The 18,354-nt window shown below is 37.3% G+C and overlaps 2 protein-coding genes across 2 annotated transcripts; both read left to right on the top strand.

The window, feature by feature from the left end:
* The first annotated feature begins 554 nt into the window (after positions 1-554).
* On the top strand, positions 555-10,983 carry LOC143854059 (uncharacterized). The gene is made up of 9 exons (XM_077363784.1): positions 555-1,155; positions 2,933-2,978; positions 3,085-3,166; positions 3,288-3,333; positions 3,430-3,528; positions 7,844-7,912; positions 8,025-8,337; positions 8,653-8,798; positions 8,875-10,983. The coding sequence occupies exons 1-9, from the start codon at positions 658-660 to the stop codon at positions 10,153-10,155; spliced, it is 2,580 nt and encodes an 859-aa protein (XP_077219899.1). The 5' UTR covers positions 555-657; the 3' UTR covers positions 10,156-10,983.
* A 4,743-nt stretch (positions 10,984-15,726) lies between these two features.
* ATPC1 (ATPase, F1 complex, gamma subunit protein) lies at positions 15,727-18,216 on the top strand. The gene is made up of 2 exons (XM_077364074.1): positions 15,727-16,239; positions 17,291-18,216. Exons 1-2 carry the CDS (start codon positions 15,862-15,864, stop codon positions 18,032-18,034), a joined length of 1,122 nt encoding a protein of 373 aa, XP_077220189.1. The 5' UTR covers positions 15,727-15,861; the 3' UTR covers positions 18,035-18,216.
* The last annotated feature ends 138 nt before the right edge of the window (positions 18,217-18,354 follow it).

Genomic DNA, 18,354 nt, shown 5'->3' with positions numbered 1-18,354 from the left:
CCCTATCTATGTAAGGACCCATCAAATGAACGCTTTGGATCATCCAAATAATGTGAGCCCATACCCGAATCCAAACACTACCAAACGCTTTGGATTCGAGTATGGGCCCACAGTATTTGGATGATCCAAAGCGTTCATTTGATGGGTCCTGACATAGATAGGGTGTGCCCAAAAAATCAGCTCCATCGGATCATCCTAACCCTTCAATCTATGGAGGAACCTTTAAACTAGAGGGGATGTTTTGTCACTTTTTAAACTACAGGGGTTGAAGTGCATGTGTAAGAAACTGGAGGGGGTGTAAATGTAATTATCCCTTTATTATTTAAACACCTCTTCTCAAACGTTCTTACAGTTTTACAGTTCCCAAAAAGCACTGAAAAACCAAACCAGAAGAGAAAACAGCAGCTAATTTCGTGCAATTATTAAGACAAGGTAGTGCCAAAATCAGTACCGTATAAAGCGTTCTTAATAATTTGAACTACAGTACTACACTGAACTGAGCTGACAAATAAATAATCATTCCCCTCTCCCAACCATCAATAAAAAAGCACCAGCGTTTGCGTTGGCAGTAAAAAAAAAAAAAAAAAAAAAGGCAAAACGAAAAGGTAAAGTATCAAAAGCAAGAAAAATAGAGAGAGAGTGTGGTGAAAGACAGAGATGGGTAAGATCGCGGTCTGCTCGGCGAAGAAAGGGGAGAAAACTCAGACGAAGACGAAGAAGAAGAAGAACTCAACACCACCACAACCAAAAAAGAAAGGCCGACCTTCTCGAGCCGATCTCGCTCTCCGGCGACCGGAATCTGACACATCTCGACGGAATCTCCGTCGCCGACGAGAAGAATCCGAATCAGAATCCGAATCCGAAAACAGGAGAAAAAAGAAGATCAAGCTCGTTTTGAAGCTCCCTCCTTTCTCACACTCATACAACAAAACATCACAAGTATTAGAAGATAAAAAAACAGGTTTTGGTAACATTCGGTCTACTGTGGCCCACCTCAGAGCTCAAAAATCATCTTCTTGTTCTTTTGAGTATGAGAATGGAAATAAGCCATTGAAGAAGAGGAAAATCGAGGGAGATGGTGACGTGGATGGTGATGATGTTGATGGTCATGATGGATCTGATGACATTGATGATGATGATGATGATGATCTCAAGGTAAATATAAACATGGTAGATGATTGGTGAATGGGAGACCAGTCCAGCTCATACTCTGTCACTGATTTGAAAAAAAAAAATGTCTTTTTTCTCACGCTATGTAGTCAACTCTGTCAAAGCCAAAAACACACTCACATGTTTCTGATCTCTCTTCACCTTTATCTTTACTCCTCTCTCTCTCTCTCTCTCTTGTTCTCTTTCTATATGTACTTTTCTTTTATTATCTCTCTCTTGATCTGATTCTTTCTGATTTGTTTTGGTCCATTTCAGAATAAAAAAGTGATTCTTTCTGATTCCTGTATTTTTTCTGTTTTGTGAGGGTTTCATGTTACATTGATTGTTTCAAGAGCTCTTTTGCATTTCCATTTGCTGATTTTGAGGCCATTTCAGAATTTATTTATTTATTTTCTTTCTGATTCCTGTATTTATCTGTTTTGTGAGGGTTTCATATTACATATCGATTATTTCAACAGCTCTTTTGCATTTCCATTTGCTGATTTTGAGGTCTGGTTTACTTATGTTATGATACATTTCAGAAAAAAAGTGATTCTTTCTGATTCCTGTATTTTTCTACTGTTTTATGAGGGTTTTATATGACATTGATTACTTTTAGAGCTCTTTGCATTTCCTTTTGCTGATTTTGAGGTCTGGTTTACTCATGTTTTGATCCATTAAAAAAATGATTCTTTCTGATTCCTGTATTTTTCTGTTTTTTGAGGGTTTCATATTACATTGATTGTTTCAAGAGCTCTTTTGCATTTCCTTTTGCTGATCTTGAGGTCTGGTTTACTCATGTTTTAATCCATTTCAGAAAAAGAAGTGATTCTTTCTGATTCCTGTATTTTTCTGTTTTGTGTGGTTTTCATACTCCATTGATTACTTCAATAGCTCTTTTGCATTTCCATTTGCTGATTTTGAGGTCTGGTTTACTCATGTTTTGATCCATTTCAGAAAAAAGAAGTGATTCTTTTTTATTCCTGTATTTTTCTGTTTTGTGTGGGTTTCATACTCCATTGGTTACTTCAATAGCTCTTTTGCATTTCCATTTGCTGATTTTAGGTCTGGTTTACTCATGTTTTGATCATTTTCAGAAAAAAAATAAATGATTCTTTCTGATTCCTGTAATTTTCTGTTTTGTGTGGGTTTCATACTCCATTGATTACTTCAATATCTCTTTTGCATTTCCATTTGCTGATTTTAGGTCTGGTTTACTCATGTTTTGATCATTTTCAGAAAAAAAAAATGATTCTTTCTGATTCCTGTAATTTTCTGTTTTGTGAGGGTTTCATATTACATTGATTACTTCAAGAGCTATTTTGCATTTCCATTTGCTGATTTTGAGGTCCATTTCAGGAAAAAAGTGATTCTTTCTGATTCCTGATTTTTTTTGTTTTTTGAGGTTTTCATATTACATTGATTACTTCAAGAGCTCTTTTGCATTTCCTTTTGCTGATTTTGAGGTCTGTTTTACTCATGTTTTGATCCATTTCATATAAAAAATGATTCTTTCTGATTCCTGTATTTTTCTGTTTTGTGAGGGTTTCATATTACATTTGATTACTTCAAGAGCTCTTTTGCATTTCCTTTTGCTGATTTTGAGTTCTGGTTTACTCATGTTTTGATCCATTTCAAATTAAAAAGTGATTCTTTCTGATTCCTGTATTTTTCTGTTTTTTTGGGGTTTCATATTGCATCGATTATTTCAATAGCTCTTTTGCATTTCCATTTACTGATTTTGAGATCTGGTTTGCTCTGTTTTAATGCTGTATTTTTCCAGGGAAGAGAGGGAAATGGAATTCCGAAAGAAACCGATTCTGTTCCAGGTCTGTTTAATCTCCTCTTCTCTTTTGCATTTAAGTCTCTTTTACTATGTTTTCTTCTTAATTTTGTCTGTTTTCTCAATGTCTCAATGTTTTGCAATTGTGTCAGGCACGCTGGCTGAATCCCCCTCAGCCACCATGCCTTTCCCAGAGAGGAAATTATTGGAGCTCATTCTCGACAAGCTTCAGAAGTGAGTGAATACATTCTATCAGTTCTTTAGATTCTCATTGCCTCGGCATTTTATTCCTTTTTTCTCTTTTGAGCTGATTTTCTCTGACATTTTATCTTTTTCGTTCTCATCCGCACTGTAGGAAAGACACTTATGGTGTTTATGCAGAGCCTGTGGATCCAGAAGAGGTATTTCAAGGGCCAAAACTAATACTAATTTCCCGAAAAAACAGAGGTTATATACATTCTTGTGGTTTGTTTAGTTGGTCTTTACTTCTTTTCCAGCTTCCTGACTATCATGACATAATTGAGCATCCAATGGACTTTGGCACCATAAGGAAGAAACTTTCAACTGGTGCCTACTCTTGCTTGGAACAGTTTGAGGTCAGTATCTTATGTGATTTCAACGGGATATGTCTGTTTTGTCGTTCTTCTTTGTGGATACGACTATTAATTGTTTTATGGGGTCTTGAGATTCTATTTGAGTTCATAATTTCAATTTCATATGTGAATTGTTTTCAGTTAGGCTATGTACTGCATCTAACAGTGTCACAACTGATGAAAACCTATAAGGAAAGAAGCATAAGTTATTGGAGTGGCCACAAAGAAAAATTATTGTTATGTAAAGAAGTTGCGATGGCAAAGTGTTTACTGCAACTTGTGCATGAGGGTATAATCATTCCTATGGAACGCTAATTAGTTAAGACAGGAAGAAGCTTGATCTATCATGGTGTAAACCATTGCTAAACAATTGTTAATCCTTTTGCAAATAAAGAAGTGCATTGAAGATATTGAAAAACAAGGCCTACGCCTATTACAAGGAAATCATCGAGTAATAATAATCGTCAAAAGCATAAACATGCAGTTAAAGAGGAATCAAAAGCATAAACCTGATAAGGAGAAATTTATGCAACAAGCAAGGCTTAAAAAGCGTCAAAATCCTCCAATGCTTATGTGCTTATGCTATTCTTTTCAGTGTCCTAAGGCTCACTAAGAGATGGTAACCATGATATATAATATGCATGAAGTTCATTTGAAAGGCACAGATGAAGTTATTGGGCAAGGAGAAAAAAGTTTCAAAAGATTTGCATTGATAAGATACACCTGACTAGTACTTAGGGCTTCTACAATGGATGTTGGGTGGACAAATGTAAGGAATAGTCAAGGGATTAATGTTGTTGTTACGTACAGTCAGGGAGAAATACTTTCGTATGCGGCAGAATTGCTTTCACTTAAGACCGAATTTTGTATTGTACCTTTACTTTTGAAAGCTATTAAGGTGAGATCATTTGATGTGGAGACCAAATTTGTTCATGTTCTGACTGAAACACTGCAAATTGCGTACAAGCTAAAACTGAAGTTGCAAATGTTACATACTTCCATCTATTGGTTTTTTGCATGAATTGAAGTTTCAAAGGTCCGTCAAAAGAGTGAAAATGTTACATGGGCATCTATAATAAAATGCAAGGAAATTGTGATATATATTGTAAATTATACAAATGCCTTGTTTATTTTGAGACCTGATCTAAATTACAATTATTGGAATCAGTAAAGAAAGGATTTTATTTGCATTTTGTAATCTTGAAGTGGTTTATGGATGTGATATATAGCCTATTAAGTACAATAATATTTGATTCTCGGGAATAGTGAATTACAAAGCACTGTTAAATACAAGAGGTGCGGGGTAAAAACCAAAGTATTGGTTACTAATGGCAAAGGTAGGGTTTTTATAAGATTGATTATGGAAATCACATGGCCCATCTACAAATTATTAAATTGACAGAAAAAATTGTGGTCAATACTAACATATATGAATGTTTGAAATTTATGCTTGGACAAATTTAAGATAATCCACAAATATGTGTGGAGTTTTGAAGCATTCCATATCTTCTTCTTTTTTAATGGTAGCCAAATTCATTGATAAAAGGATCGAGATGGTCAGTACAGAAGTAAGAGAGAAAAGAAAAAGAAACTGAACGATGGTAAGGGAAAAGGATGAAAACAAAACAAAAATACTCAACGAAGAAGGGAATCAAATAACGCCAGCTCCTCTTTGGAGACCCCCTCCCTAGCAAGGCGATCAGCCACCTCATTAGCATATCTTTGAACATGCTAGAAGATAATGGATGAAAAACCCAAATGATCCCTAATCTCATCAAAGAAGCTGTCAAACGTCCAACGGTGTTTGAGGGATCCCTTAAGCCACCGGATCACGTTAAGAGAGTCCCCTTCCACAACCACCGACTCTAAACTATTTTTCTCCAACAATTTAATACCTCGAGCTTCAAAAACACATGGGGCCCACATTTGTGGGATGATCCAAAGCATTCATTTGAAAGTCGGCCCTTACATAGATAGGGTGTCCACAAAAAATCAGCTTCATTGGATCATCCTAAGCCTTCCATCTGTGGAGGGAAAAAATGGGCATATTTATGGAGAAACAGTGTCTGTCCATTTTAACCTCCACAAATGGACACCCTAGGATGATCCTATGGAGCTGATTTTTGGTACACACCCTATCTATGTAAGGACATTTCTAATGAATGCTTTGGATCATCCCCAAAAATGTGGGGCCCATGTGTTTTGACGCTCGAGCGCATATAGCGGCGCACAAACATTTTTCTCATATTGTAATAAAAATAAGAAAAATTCAAATAGAAATTTGAAATTAACAAATTTTAAATCTACTAAACCACATAATTCGTGTTTTCCTTGTGTTTCATATATTTTTTTCTATCGTTTCTGAAACGCATCTAATGCGTTTCCTGAGATGTTTCTCATACGATTTTCTATCACTTTCTCATTTCCCCTATATTTTTTTCACGCGTTTCCGTTTCATGTCTCGTTTCCTGAATTTGTTTCCCACCCTGGTAACTATGAATTATCCACATTGTAATCTATATTCATTTATGAATCATCATGTCTTTGATTTGCTGTAAATCTATGTGAGTTTATAGACAACTTTCTTAAAGATGCGAATTGAACCACTGATCTAAAGCTACTGAATAAATGAACCAAGGGAAAACAACTTAACCAAACTAATATATGATATGAACCAAAGTGGAGTGAACTCGAGCAAACTAGACTCTTGAATGAAGAAACTACAAAAACAAATTACGGATTGAATGTTGAGTTGCAGAACACGGGTTCAAGTTCAAACCAAGCTAACTGGAGAATCAAATCATTAGGATGAGAAGGATGTTAAACATTGCAATCTCGGCAACAACAAAAAAAATGGAAAAAAAAAATCTTCTATATTTTACATATTTTAGACTCTCCTTAAATTGTCAAAGCATTTCTTCAAAATTTTCAGTCATTATTATTATTTTTTTGAATGGCATACAATCGTTATTGAATACACCATTTTTTTTTTACTATCTATTTATTTCGTATATGGGTTGTGTATTTTCAAATACAAGTTTGGAGTGAATATGATGAGATCTGTGCACATATGCATTCTACAAAAAGTATAATGTCAACAGTATCAAGAAGTAAAGTATGCAAGTATTCTATGATACAGCTTACAGTATTGTTTTTTTGCAATATTCATAGCTCTATTAATTAAGTATGGGGTTTCACTGTGATGTGATTGAATTTTGCAAAGATAACCGTCAGGTTTCATTTCGAGGTTTGTGGCATTAAGCATTCATGGGGATAGAATGTTGCATTGATTAGGGTGTTAGAGCGGTGGATTTTTGGATGGAGTAAGGTAGTAGCAAAGGAGTTATGGTACAAACCTTGAAGCAATATATGAATCAAGTTATGTGAAAGAATATCGGTGATGAGAATTCCCATTAGGTTTTAGATGAACTGACAATGATAGATTACCTGAGATAGCTTCATGAAGATATGGGAAGATAGATGGGCATTACTTGAAGAATCGAGGATCTTTTGTTAGGAAAATTATGGAGGCTTATAGTGGAGGGGTATTCTAGTAAATAGTAATGCTATTACTTGGCATCAATGCTTTTATAGGTTGTAGGTTGGCTATGCTCCTTGATGAAATGTGGGACTTATCTTCTGGCTTGGGGTTCTTGAGTATATATTGAGGGAAGCCAACATAGAAGCATAAAAAGTGGAATTTGAGATAATCTTTGAACTGGTCAATCTTTGCCCCGTGTGTAAATCTTATCAGTATGCCTAATCAGTAACCTATTGGGGGTGGGCAACCTCCGCACTTTTGCCTTTTTCATTCTTCTGCAGTAAGTTCCATTATTTACCAAAAATAATACCGGAAGCAACCTCGCCTTGATTGCATCAGCTAGTATTATGTAAAATAGTTAAGACTTAATAGGGGTTAACGCCTACATATGGTTTGGGAAAAAAGTAAAAAGAAAACAGCAATGGAGACAATTCTTTCTGTTAGATGTGGGCTAGGTTATTGGGGAGCAGATTCCTTTGTAATTTTTGCCATTTGTTCATGAGGTCGCTCCTGTGCTGTGCTTTTGTTGTAGATGCAAACCATCTTGCTTGTCTTTTTTGTCTCTTGAGGCCTACTATAAAGGCCAAAATTGCAATTTTGTATGCCACACTGTTTGTTTTCTATACTATTCTGGTACATTGATTTAGTTTAGTTTTTTTTTTCAGAATGGTACATTGATTTAGTTTAGTTGCATCACATATCCTTTCTTGCATGCACAATGGGAGGATGTGTTTTCATATTGTTATGCAATGAATTTTTGGGTGACTCTCCCTGCAGAATGATGTCTTTCTAGTTTGCACCAATGCGATGCAATACAATGCACCAGAAACCATATACTTTAGACAGGTAAGTTTTAAAATTCAGTTATTTTTCCTTCTAACCCACTATTTTATTGATTTCATATTTTGTTATCCTGTTCTTATCATTATTGGTCATGTCATGAAATTGTTCTGGAAAGGCACGTTCCATTCAAGATCTAGCAAGAAAGAAATTTGGGGAGTTAAGAGGGACCGAAGTAGACCTCAAGTCTCTCCAAGAAACAAGATCCACCTTAGTTTCAAAGTCAATAAAGTCCTTGTGTAGGACTGTTCAGGAACCTGTTGGCTCTGATATGGACCTGGATGCCACTCTTACCACTAAAGGAGATGTGTGCACCAGGTCAAATACAGCACAACCCGGTGATTTTGAGAAGTCTGGCAATGTTGATAGCCCCGCTGATGGCAATTCTTTCATGACTGAAAATAAGCTGGAGAAGGAAGAGGAACTTTCAGGTATACAAAATTTCCATTTAGATCTAATTCCCAAAATATATGGATATGGGCATGGGCATCCCTATGTAGCACATTTATTTCTAAAGAAACCATATAGGATGCTTAGGGGATGATTGCAACCATCTGAACCTAGAAGTCACACCTAAAAACATGTCTAATACTAATCCATTTCTTTATCATACACCAGCCACATGGTTACTTTGACCAAATGAAAGGTTATCCTATCCTAGTTCAACTTTTCAATTCTGTCCTCTCCATGGTTTTCAGGATAATGAGTTAATGACAATTGTACCATTGATTGGTGTTATTTTTCAGTAAAAGGGTCCCCGTCTAAATCCGGGAAGAAGCTATCTGTGCTAGTTGAACATCGCCGTGCAACTTACCATGTATCAAATCAACCTGTGGCCAGAACTGAGTTGGTCTTTGCCACCTTTGAAAGTGAAATGAAGGAACTGGTTGCTGTATGTAACAAATTATCAACTTTTTACGTTACAATTTTGAATTTTATTCTCACCAGATTTCAATTTTCTGAACCAGGTTGGGCTTCATGCAGATCATTCCTATGCAAGGAGTTTGGCTCGCTTTGCAGCCACTCTTGGGCCTGTTGCTTGGAAAGTGGCCTCGAAGCGAATAGAGGAGGCATTACCTGTAGGGTACAGATTTGGTCGTGGGTGGATTGGGGAATATGAACCACTTCCAACATCTATACTATCGTTTGAAAACCATACCAAGATGCAGCCATCTTACAATGCACACTTGCGATGTGAGGCTGAGTTCAAAAAGAATGACAATGGGGAGAAGTGGAGGACTGTACAAGAGGGTGGTCCAAAGAATGTCAAATTGGGCGTCAAAACTCCTTTGGGTTTAACAGTGGAGAACGCTGTTAGGAAGCCTGCTAATCCAAAGGAGAGCATCTTTGGTGGTGTTTCTGGAACCAAGTCCATTGCAAATGTCATGTATCGGGAACAGAAAAACTCTCCAAACATGGATTTTGCGAAGCCTAACACTACTTTCTTGAAGGAAGTTGATGCAAGTGACTCATCTCCTGTTACAAGTGTTCCCACTCGAGGGTTGCCTAATGGGAAAGTTGTGAGAAGTTCTGAGAGTGGTAGAGTGGCTGTTACTTCATTGGATTTTGTTTCTAATCACCAGACAGGAGGTCCAGGCTACTTCCCCCAGGTTAATAATGGGCAAGGTTTGGATGATCCCGTGAAATTGATGAGAATGTTTGCTGGAAAATTGCCAAACCAGACAAAATATTCAAACTCAACAACAGTTGATGGTACACAGATTATGTCATCCATGCCATTATCTAGAAGAGATGATCCCAATGCTAGTGCCACTGCCGCCCGTACATGGATGTCCATTGGGGCTCCTCTCCATCCTGTGAAACCTAAAGACAGTTCAGACATACCCAAAATGCAAATTTCAGCTGCATCTCTTTACAACCCAACTCGGGAACTCACTCCAACAGTTTCTCAATTTCATGAGAATGCTTCTCGGACTTCGCAGTCTGAGAAAAACTTGTTTGCCCCACAAGCACTTCCACAACCTGTCCATGTTTCTCAAGAACCACTGGTTCGAAACGTTAGACCGATGGTTTTCCCTCAACTTGTAGCAACGGACTCCAACTTGTCAAGATTTCAAGTGCGGTCTCCATGGCAAGGCCTTGTCCCACATACCCAACAAAGGCAGAAAACCGACATGCTTCCCCCAGATTTGAATATTGTCTTCCAGTCATCCCCTGGATCTCCAGTTCGGCAGTCTTCCAGCATTCTGGTTGATTCCCAGCAACCCGATCTAGCTTTGCAACTCTGAATATTGACATTGGACCCATTGCTTATGGCTTCTTTGGAGAAAAAAAAGGAGACAGTGGGAACCTTACTGAGTTGTAAGTTGTAAGATAACTGTCTAAGGAGAGATGCGAGAGAAGTTTCTATCAGCACGGGTTCAAGATTCTTGCAAGGCACTGTTGGCTTTTGCTCTCAAGAAGTAGACTAGTTCCATCTCCCTAAAGACTTGCATCACCTTAAAGCGATAAAGCATTTTGAATTTATCTTCTGCCATGATCCCACTGCCAACCGCCTCATTGGCACAGTCAACTTCGTAGTAACCGAGTACTGCTTCGGGACCGAGATACATGGTTTTTGTCTGTCTTTACCAAAGGTATACCCACTAAAAAGAACAGGTTACCTCTCTGTGATCGAGTTTTCATAGGTGATGGGGTTCAAGAAGATTGACTCTCTGAGTGAAGATAAGAGACTGATGGAGCCTTCATTTTAGTTGAGGATAATGACTTATTGCAGTATGGCTATATTGTTGTAGTCATATATCATCCATGGGAGTGCTAAAGGCCAAGCAGAATCATATAACATTATTCAGTGAACATGTAAGAGATGGTGGTGTAGAAATTCTTCTAGTCAGGTAATCTACTTGATAAGCCTATCCGACTTCATTTCTTTTGAATGCTATGTATATTACAAAACAAGGATAATGATGTTGATGTATCACACGTGGCATGTCGTCTTGTAACTGCATTGATAGTTGCATGCGTTATGTATTCCTGTACTGTTATGTACATTTGGATATAATAAATCTATAGAATGGAATGCAGTAGCTCAGCTGAAGGAAAGCAATTTATGTGTACTTTTTTGCTTGATTCTGTGACTATCTATCAGCTTTTTAGAGATAGCTAATTCACTCTGTTTAAGGAGCTACTACTATTCTACTTAAATTGTACTGGTTACAAGATCATTATATTTGAGATTATTTGTTTGATCATGAGCAGGCAGCCAAAACCGACTTTACCAAAAATCAGAGAATGAGAAGCATTGTCGAACGGGGACTAAGACTAACTAAATCAATAATTGATGAAAGCACAAAGAATCTTGTCCTGTTGCCTGTGTGATGATCCCATTCTCTTTGGCCAAACTGCCTTGAACTGGGTTGATTGGTTTTGATAAACTCACATTTTACCCTGGCAAAGAAATAGAACTAAGTACGAACATTTGTTGGAACCATGGTTTAAAATTTCGGTTTCAGTCGAAATTTGATAATAATTAAAAAGCCTATTTAATTCATTCCGAAATTTCGGACGAAATTTTGAAACATTTTTTTTTTTTTTTTTAAATTGCATTTTCTTGAAATTTTGGACAGAAATTCTCGAAATTCGAAATTTCGCCAAATTTCGGTGGTTTTCCTATGTTCATCAAGTTTTGCATCACAGGGGAAAGTTTTATAAGACAGCTCGGAGGCCAGCCATACTGTACGGCCCAAAATGTTGGGCCACCAAAAAGCAGCATGTGCATAAGATAAGTGTAGTGGAGATGCGAATGCTTAGATGGATGTGCCACACAAGGTTAGATAGAATTAAAAATGAAGACATTCGTAAAAAGGTGAGGGTGGCTCCAATCGAGGAGAAGATGAGAGAGCACCGCTTAAGATGGTTTGGACATATCCAACGTAGGCCTTTGGATGCTCCGGTGAGAAGAGGTGACTCGTGCCAAATTGAGGAGTAAAAAAAGGTAGGGGTAGACCAAAAATAACATCGGTAAAAACAGTGAGGAAAGACTTGATAGCTAGGAACATAACAGAGAACATAACTTTAGATATGATAGAATGGAAGAAAATGATCCACGTAGAAGAACCCAACTAGAACCAGGATTAGAGCCGGGTAGAGCCCTTTTACCTTCTTCATGAATTTTTTTATAAAGGATTCATTTAGCCGACCCCAACTAGCTTGGGACAAAGGCTTTGTTGAGTTGAGTTGAGTTGAGTATAATAATAAGCAGAAGAATGATATAAACTTTAGTAGAGATAATTTTCATGTCATGTATTGACCTTGGATATGATAGAATGTAAGAAAATGATCCATGTAGACGAACCCAACTAGTGTCAGGATTAGACTTAGTCAATTTGAACCGGGTAGATCTGTTCACTTTCTTCATGAAATTTTTCTAAAGGATTCATTAGCCGACCCCAACTAGTTTGGGACAAAGGCTTAGTTGAGTTGAGTTGAGGGGTATTTTTGTCATTTCCAATGTGTCTCATTTGCCAAATTTCGGTTTCGGTCTCCCAAATTTCGGTCCAAAATTTCAGATTTCGGTCGAAATTTAAAACCATGGTTGGAACTACACCGACGATTGTTGACTCAATCGGGTTGACTCAGTGACTCAATGGACTAATGACAGAAGTTGAAGGAAGTAAAAGGTTACATGAAAGGCAAAAGGTAACTAAGGAAGCGAAACTGAAAGTTTATGGAATTGATGTCATTTTAGCTGTAGCAGTAATATTTACCATACTCCACTTATTTTAATGGCATCTACCCTAGTGTATGTTTGCTAATGTATATATATAAAGAGATTCAACTCTACTGACAAACATGATTAAAAGAAGCACATTTATCCTAAAAATGGAAGAATCATGCTTTCAAGTATAAACAAAAAACTGTATAACACGTAAACTAATTCAAAACAAAAACAATAGAAGAATTTGAGCCTCATGCCATTGCAACTAGAACACTCTGTCACTACTCTGAATTTATGTGTTCAATCGAGGCCCTGCCGGAGCTTACAACCGAGAAAGAGAGAATCCTCCCACTGGGAAATGAGGAGCTTGAAGCGGAGGGTCGCCCTTCGTTATGTTCTCTTATTTCGTGAGACCAATGGATCGACACTTGCTTCGATCGGGCAGTGAGCAAGAGTCGCCATTACATACAACACCTTTTCGATCATGGAAGCAGCTTAAAATGGTGGAGAAGAAGAAGCTTAAAATGGTGGAGAAGAAAGCCATGGAGATTTGAAGCTCTCACAGTTTAAACACTCCCTGTATGAGAATGCTGCTTCTTTTCATTCTTCTCTTCGTACTGTAATATAGAATTTCTTATATGGTGCCCGACAGTCAAGTACCGTCAAAATGGTACCACCCTTGATATTTGATTTAACAGCAGCACACTTTTTAAGAGGCTGCTGTTGGATCTAAAATCAAGGGTGGTACGTTTGATGTACCACCTTCACAGGACTTGACGGTCGGCCACCATATAATTTCTCCGGTAATATAGACTAACAACACTTTTATTATGATACTGGTAATGTTCTTTGTCTCCCCACTCTTTTTCGAATCTCACTCCAACTTTTTGTCAAGTCAAGAAAGTGGGCACTAAACATGCTTATTGAAAGGGAGAAAATATGCAATGGCAACATTCTAATGAGAGCCTGTCATTGACCAAAACTCTTCTATTTTAAAATTTTGTAAAATTTTGTACAAGATGTAGGAAAAATGCTAAGAAGCTTCGCCTGTTAGACAAGTCGCACATGTATATGATATAAGCATCATGTAGTACCTTATAGGCGACCCCACTGTCTTGATGGCATAATTGAAAGTCTCTTTGATAAAAAAAAATTATACCAATGATTCAAATTCAGGGTGGGGTGGGACATCTACAAGCTCCTTGGGTGGTTCATTGCCCAAAAGTCGTTACGATGTACGTTGGAGCTCTAATAATTAATGCTCCATAGATTTATAATCTCTTTATATTTTATTGCTTATACAAGGAACCAACAATTAATTTATACTCTTTATTTCTAATATAAACTCAACTCAACTAAGCCTCTGTCCCAAACTAGTTGGGGTCGGCTAAAATACAGAAATACAAAATCTGCCGGTATAAGATATTAGTACTTATAGGTGAACAATAATGTTTTTCTGGTAGGTAAGCTGGTATTGTAACTCTGACCTCACAGTTAACAGACAAAGGCTTAACCAATGAGCCAGAAGACTAAGCTCAATAAACAATAATGTTGTTCAAAGTACATATCATATGTAAGTAGATAATGCATGCAGGACATATGAAATGTTGTTCGGTCTCTTTAGTGGAATTTGTTGTGGTGGTAAGCAGTGGCATTAACACCAATGTTAGATATGCAAACATAGAAACATCATTACAGTCCAGTCTAGCAGTAACGGTAGTAGGATGTAATTAGATTTTTTTTTATTTATTTATTTATTTGCAAGACAGACGGGTATAAAAAGTGATTAACAAGAAAGATAGTACAAATGGGGCGAACATATCATTTCCCTTTCTCTTAGGTAATACACATGAGAATATTCTCAAGAGAATATATCCCCCAACTTCCACTTAAAAAGACAAAATTGCCCTTGTCTAAGTAGGAAAGTATTAAGGCAAATTTTTTTTTTTGAAATTAAGGCCTTGCAACGAGGAACAAGATAGCTAGACACGTGAGAATATTCTCTTAAGAATATATCCCCTAACTTTTCACTTTCCCTCTTTCTTTCAATGTAAATTGGAAGCAAAACAAATTTTTTGCTCGTTTTCTAGTGTAAACATCGGTGTAAAATTCATTTTTACCCCCATTATAGGTTGAAAGAAACGGAACTCACAAAATTACCATTGTCAAAGTAGGAAATTATTAAGGCAATTTTTTGGAAATTAACGTGGTGTATATCAATCACCCACTTGTGAATTGTGATGACCAACAAGATATCTAGAAAGATATATTTGAAACGTAAGAATATTCGTCCTTGGGCGGCCACTTGAAAAGACAAAATTACCCCTGTAAAAGTCTGGGAGCATTAGGCAATTTTTGTATAATTTAATGAGGAAAGTGTTCCTGCGCAGCTGCACAGGGCCTTCACTGCGCTTAAGTGGCTTAAAAAGCCTCCCATTGGTTCATATAGCAGATCCACTTTTGCGGGTCCACAAAAAGTGACCAATGGGAGGCTTTATAAGCCACTTAAGCGCAGCCCTGCTGTGCCGGAACACTTATCTCCAATTTAATACGGTGTATTTGTACAGAAACGGCAAGCAACCTACTTGAACAGCAAACTGAGAGAAAAATAGGAAAACATCTATAATAAAAAGATTGGCTACTGATATTTGCACTACCATGTTTTGATAATTGCACTAACTCACATTGACTTCTACTCCTTAACCAGCTGTCATTGGTTATCACAATTACCAAAGAAAGCTCTCATAAGGAGATTAAGAAAGAAAAGACAAAATGAGTTAGTTCAAATATCAACAAAGGGGTAGTACCAATCTCAGTAACCCAAAAATTAAGTTACTGAATTCATTGTCTTTTCTTTTTTATATAGCTTATGACTGCTTTGGGGAACAGTAATAAGCTTTGACAACTGTTTACATTATAAAAGACATGGTGAGTTCGTGCCATTATAAAAAATGGTAGTGCTAATATCAGTAGCCAAAGATTATTTACTTCATTGTCATTTAAAACATGATAAGGGGCATTCCTGGTAAACAAAAAGATACAATAAAACTCATATCACAAGGGGGAAATCGCCGTCCACACAAAAAATCACCATAAAATCCTTATCCCAAATCCAATCCAAACCCCTCTTTATTTCCCTCCACCCCTTATGTCCAAATCAAAGAAATGAAACACAAGAAAAACCCAACACCCACAATACCAGAAAACTTCACAAATCTCTGATTCTGCAACAAACCCATCAAAACTACCCAATTCTCAACCCCCAAATCTATCCACAATGGCCTGCTCAAATCTAACAATGTGGGTCTCTTCAAAACCCTCTCTCTCAGACTTAAATTCCCTATCTTCACGCTCAATCCTTCTCCCCTCTCGTCTACCTAATTCAAACTCTTCAATCCCCACTCGATCCTCTCCGAGCCCAATTCAATGCAGTCTTCGCGAGCTCCGTGAGCGGATTAATTCAGTGAAAAACACCCAAAAGATCACTGAAGCAATGAAGCTCGTGGCTGCAGCAAAAGTCCGGCGAGCCCAAGAAGCCGTCGTGAACGGACGTCCGTTCTCCGAAACCCTCGTCGGAGTTCTCTACAACATCAATGAGCAGCTCCAGACTGAAGACATCGACGTCCCCTTGACCAACGTCCGGACTGTTAAGAAGGTTGTGATAACTTGTGAAAGTTTAAAATTTTCAAAGTTTAAATTTGAATGTGATAGACACCAATTTACTCCAAAAGCTTAAGCTGTTAAGAGTTTATTTTATCATTTATATTTCAGCTGATTATTGTTAAGAATCTGAACATAGCAATTGAATGGTTGAGACTTGCTAGGACTCTTCAATTGTTGTTATTTTATTGTTTACTTCTCAGATTAAGGAAAAGACTGAATTTGAACAAAGTAAAAGCAAAGGTGAAATCTCTAATAATGCTATTGTAGAGTGGATATTTTGTTAAAAAAATGAGGTATATTTTTTCTCAATGAAGAATTATATGCTTTGGAAAAATATGTAAATTTGTAGTTCACAGAATTGATCAAACATACACATAAGTTCTCAAAAGTGCATTCTTTTATTCAGGATTTTTTTTTAATGCTTACCAGCATCTCTAGGTAATTACTGCAATATAGAGAGATATTCTAGCATTACTAAAACCCAATAATTCCAATGAAGCAATGGGCCTTTCCATTATGTTGATTCTCAACCCATTTATGGAAAACTTGATTTGAAAGTGTTAGAATATGTGGGAACCAACGGTTGGATTGGGTTAAAATCACACCGTTGGATCATCACGGCGGTAGATTAGGCAAGTTGGCTTAAGGAGGAACCTTGCTAGATTAGGTACCTAGATTAAATTAGTAACTAGGTTAAATTAGAATATTCTAGTATTATCCCTTTCCATTCTTACCATGATCTTCTTTCAATGTTCATCATGTAAGTGCTCCACATAAGCACCGTTGATTCTCTTTGTAAATCATCCAAGTTTAGTGGAAATTCTCAAAATTTATCAGAAAGCAATGGGTATTTCCTATTGGCTATTAATATCAAGGAGTTGTTGGGTTTTGAACACTACAGTAGGGCAATACCTCTGATACCATGTGAAACAACCGATTACTCCAAAAGCTTATGCTGTTAGAGTTGTTGTTATTTAATCATTTATACTTCAACAGATTTCAAAATTTTTGAATTTAATTTTCTTTAAATTATGTGTTTACAGGTTGCCCTTGTAGTCGTTACTGGCGACCGTGGCCTCTGTGGAGGATTCAACAACTTCGTTCTCAAGAAGGCCGAAGCACGCATAGCCGAATTGAAGAGCCTTGGCCTAGATTACACAATTATCAGTGTCGGCAAAAAGGGTGGCACCTATTTCCTCCGACGACCTTATATTCCTGTAGACAGGTACCTAGAAGTAGGGTCTCTACCCACGACGAAAGAAGCTCAGGCAATTGCGGACGATGTGTTCTCGCTGTTTGTCAGCGAAGAGGTCGATAAGGTTGAGCTTCTTTACACGAAATTTGTATCTTTGGTTAAATCTCAACCAGTGATTCATACTTTGCTTCCCCTCTCACCCAAAGGGGAGATTTGTGATATAAATGGTAAATGTGTTGATGCCGCCGATGATGAGTTGTTTAGACTGACAACCAAGGAAGGGAAATTGACTGTGGAGGTGGAAGCGGTTCGCGCTCCAACTAGCGAATTCTCGCCCATTTTGCAATTCGAACAAGACCCAGTTCAAATTCTTGATGCTCTGCTGCCACTTTATTTGAACAGTCAAATATTGAGAGCATTACAAGAGTCTCTTGCCAGTGAGTTGGCGGCGAGGATGAGTGCGATGAGCAGTGCTAGTGATAATGCTAATGAGTTGAAGAAGAGCCTTTCGATGAAATATAATAGGCAGCGCCAGGCAAAGATCACAGGTGAAATATTGGAGATTGTTGCGGGTGCTGAGGCTCTTATATAGTTGGGTTGTTCTGTTTATTCTCGTTTTGATTCTTGTCTAATTCATTCAAATATGCTTGTTTAAGAACTCATGAAATAGACAGCTTAGTTATTGTAATGTATGGATTCTGAAATGTTAATTTTGCAGCATCCAATTTATACAATGAGAAATGTATCATCCGAATAAAGAATGTTTCATCTGAATATGCCTGTTTTCTCTCTTTCTAATACTTACATCAGTTTGGTATTTTAACTCCATGAATCTGTCACTTATGATATGTTCGATAGATGTATGAATAATCTCTGGAAAACTTTCACCTTTCAGTTATGTTGCTTGTGTTT

Source organism: Tasmannia lanceolata, unplaced genomic scaffold, assembly GCF_043159265.1.
Source record: "Tasmannia lanceolata isolate RefF3 unplaced genomic scaffold, GAP_Taslan_0.1 ptg000020l, whole genome shotgun sequence".
NCBI lineage: Eukaryota > Viridiplantae > Streptophyta > Magnoliopsida > Canellales > Winteraceae > Tasmannia > Tasmannia lanceolata.
The sequence above is the reverse complement of the archived record's forward strand: the minus strand, read 5'-3'. Positions and strand labels throughout refer to the sequence as shown.

Excerpts from the sequence above, each read along its gene's own strand:
- LOC143854059 (XM_077363784.1), top strand. The coding sequence starts at position 658 with ATGGGTAAGATCGCGGTCTGCTCGGCGAAGAAAGGGGAGAAAACTCAG. Across the intron at positions 3,167-3,287 it reads ATTCTCGACAAGCTTCAGAA|GAAAGACACTTATGGTGTTT; the intron begins GTGAGTGAATAC and ends TCCGCACTGTAG. Across the intron at positions 7,913-8,024 it reads AAACCATATACTTTAGACAG|GCACGTTCCATTCAAGATCT; the intron begins GTAAGTTTTAAA and ends TGTTCTGGAAAG.
- ATPC1 (XM_077364074.1), top strand. The coding sequence starts at position 15,862 with ATGGCCTGCTCAAATCTAACAATGTGGGTCTCTTCAAAACCCTCTCTC. Across the intron at positions 16,240-17,290 it reads ACGTCCGGACTGTTAAGAAG|GTTGCCCTTGTAGTCGTTAC; the intron begins GTTGTGATAACT and ends ATGTGTTTACAG.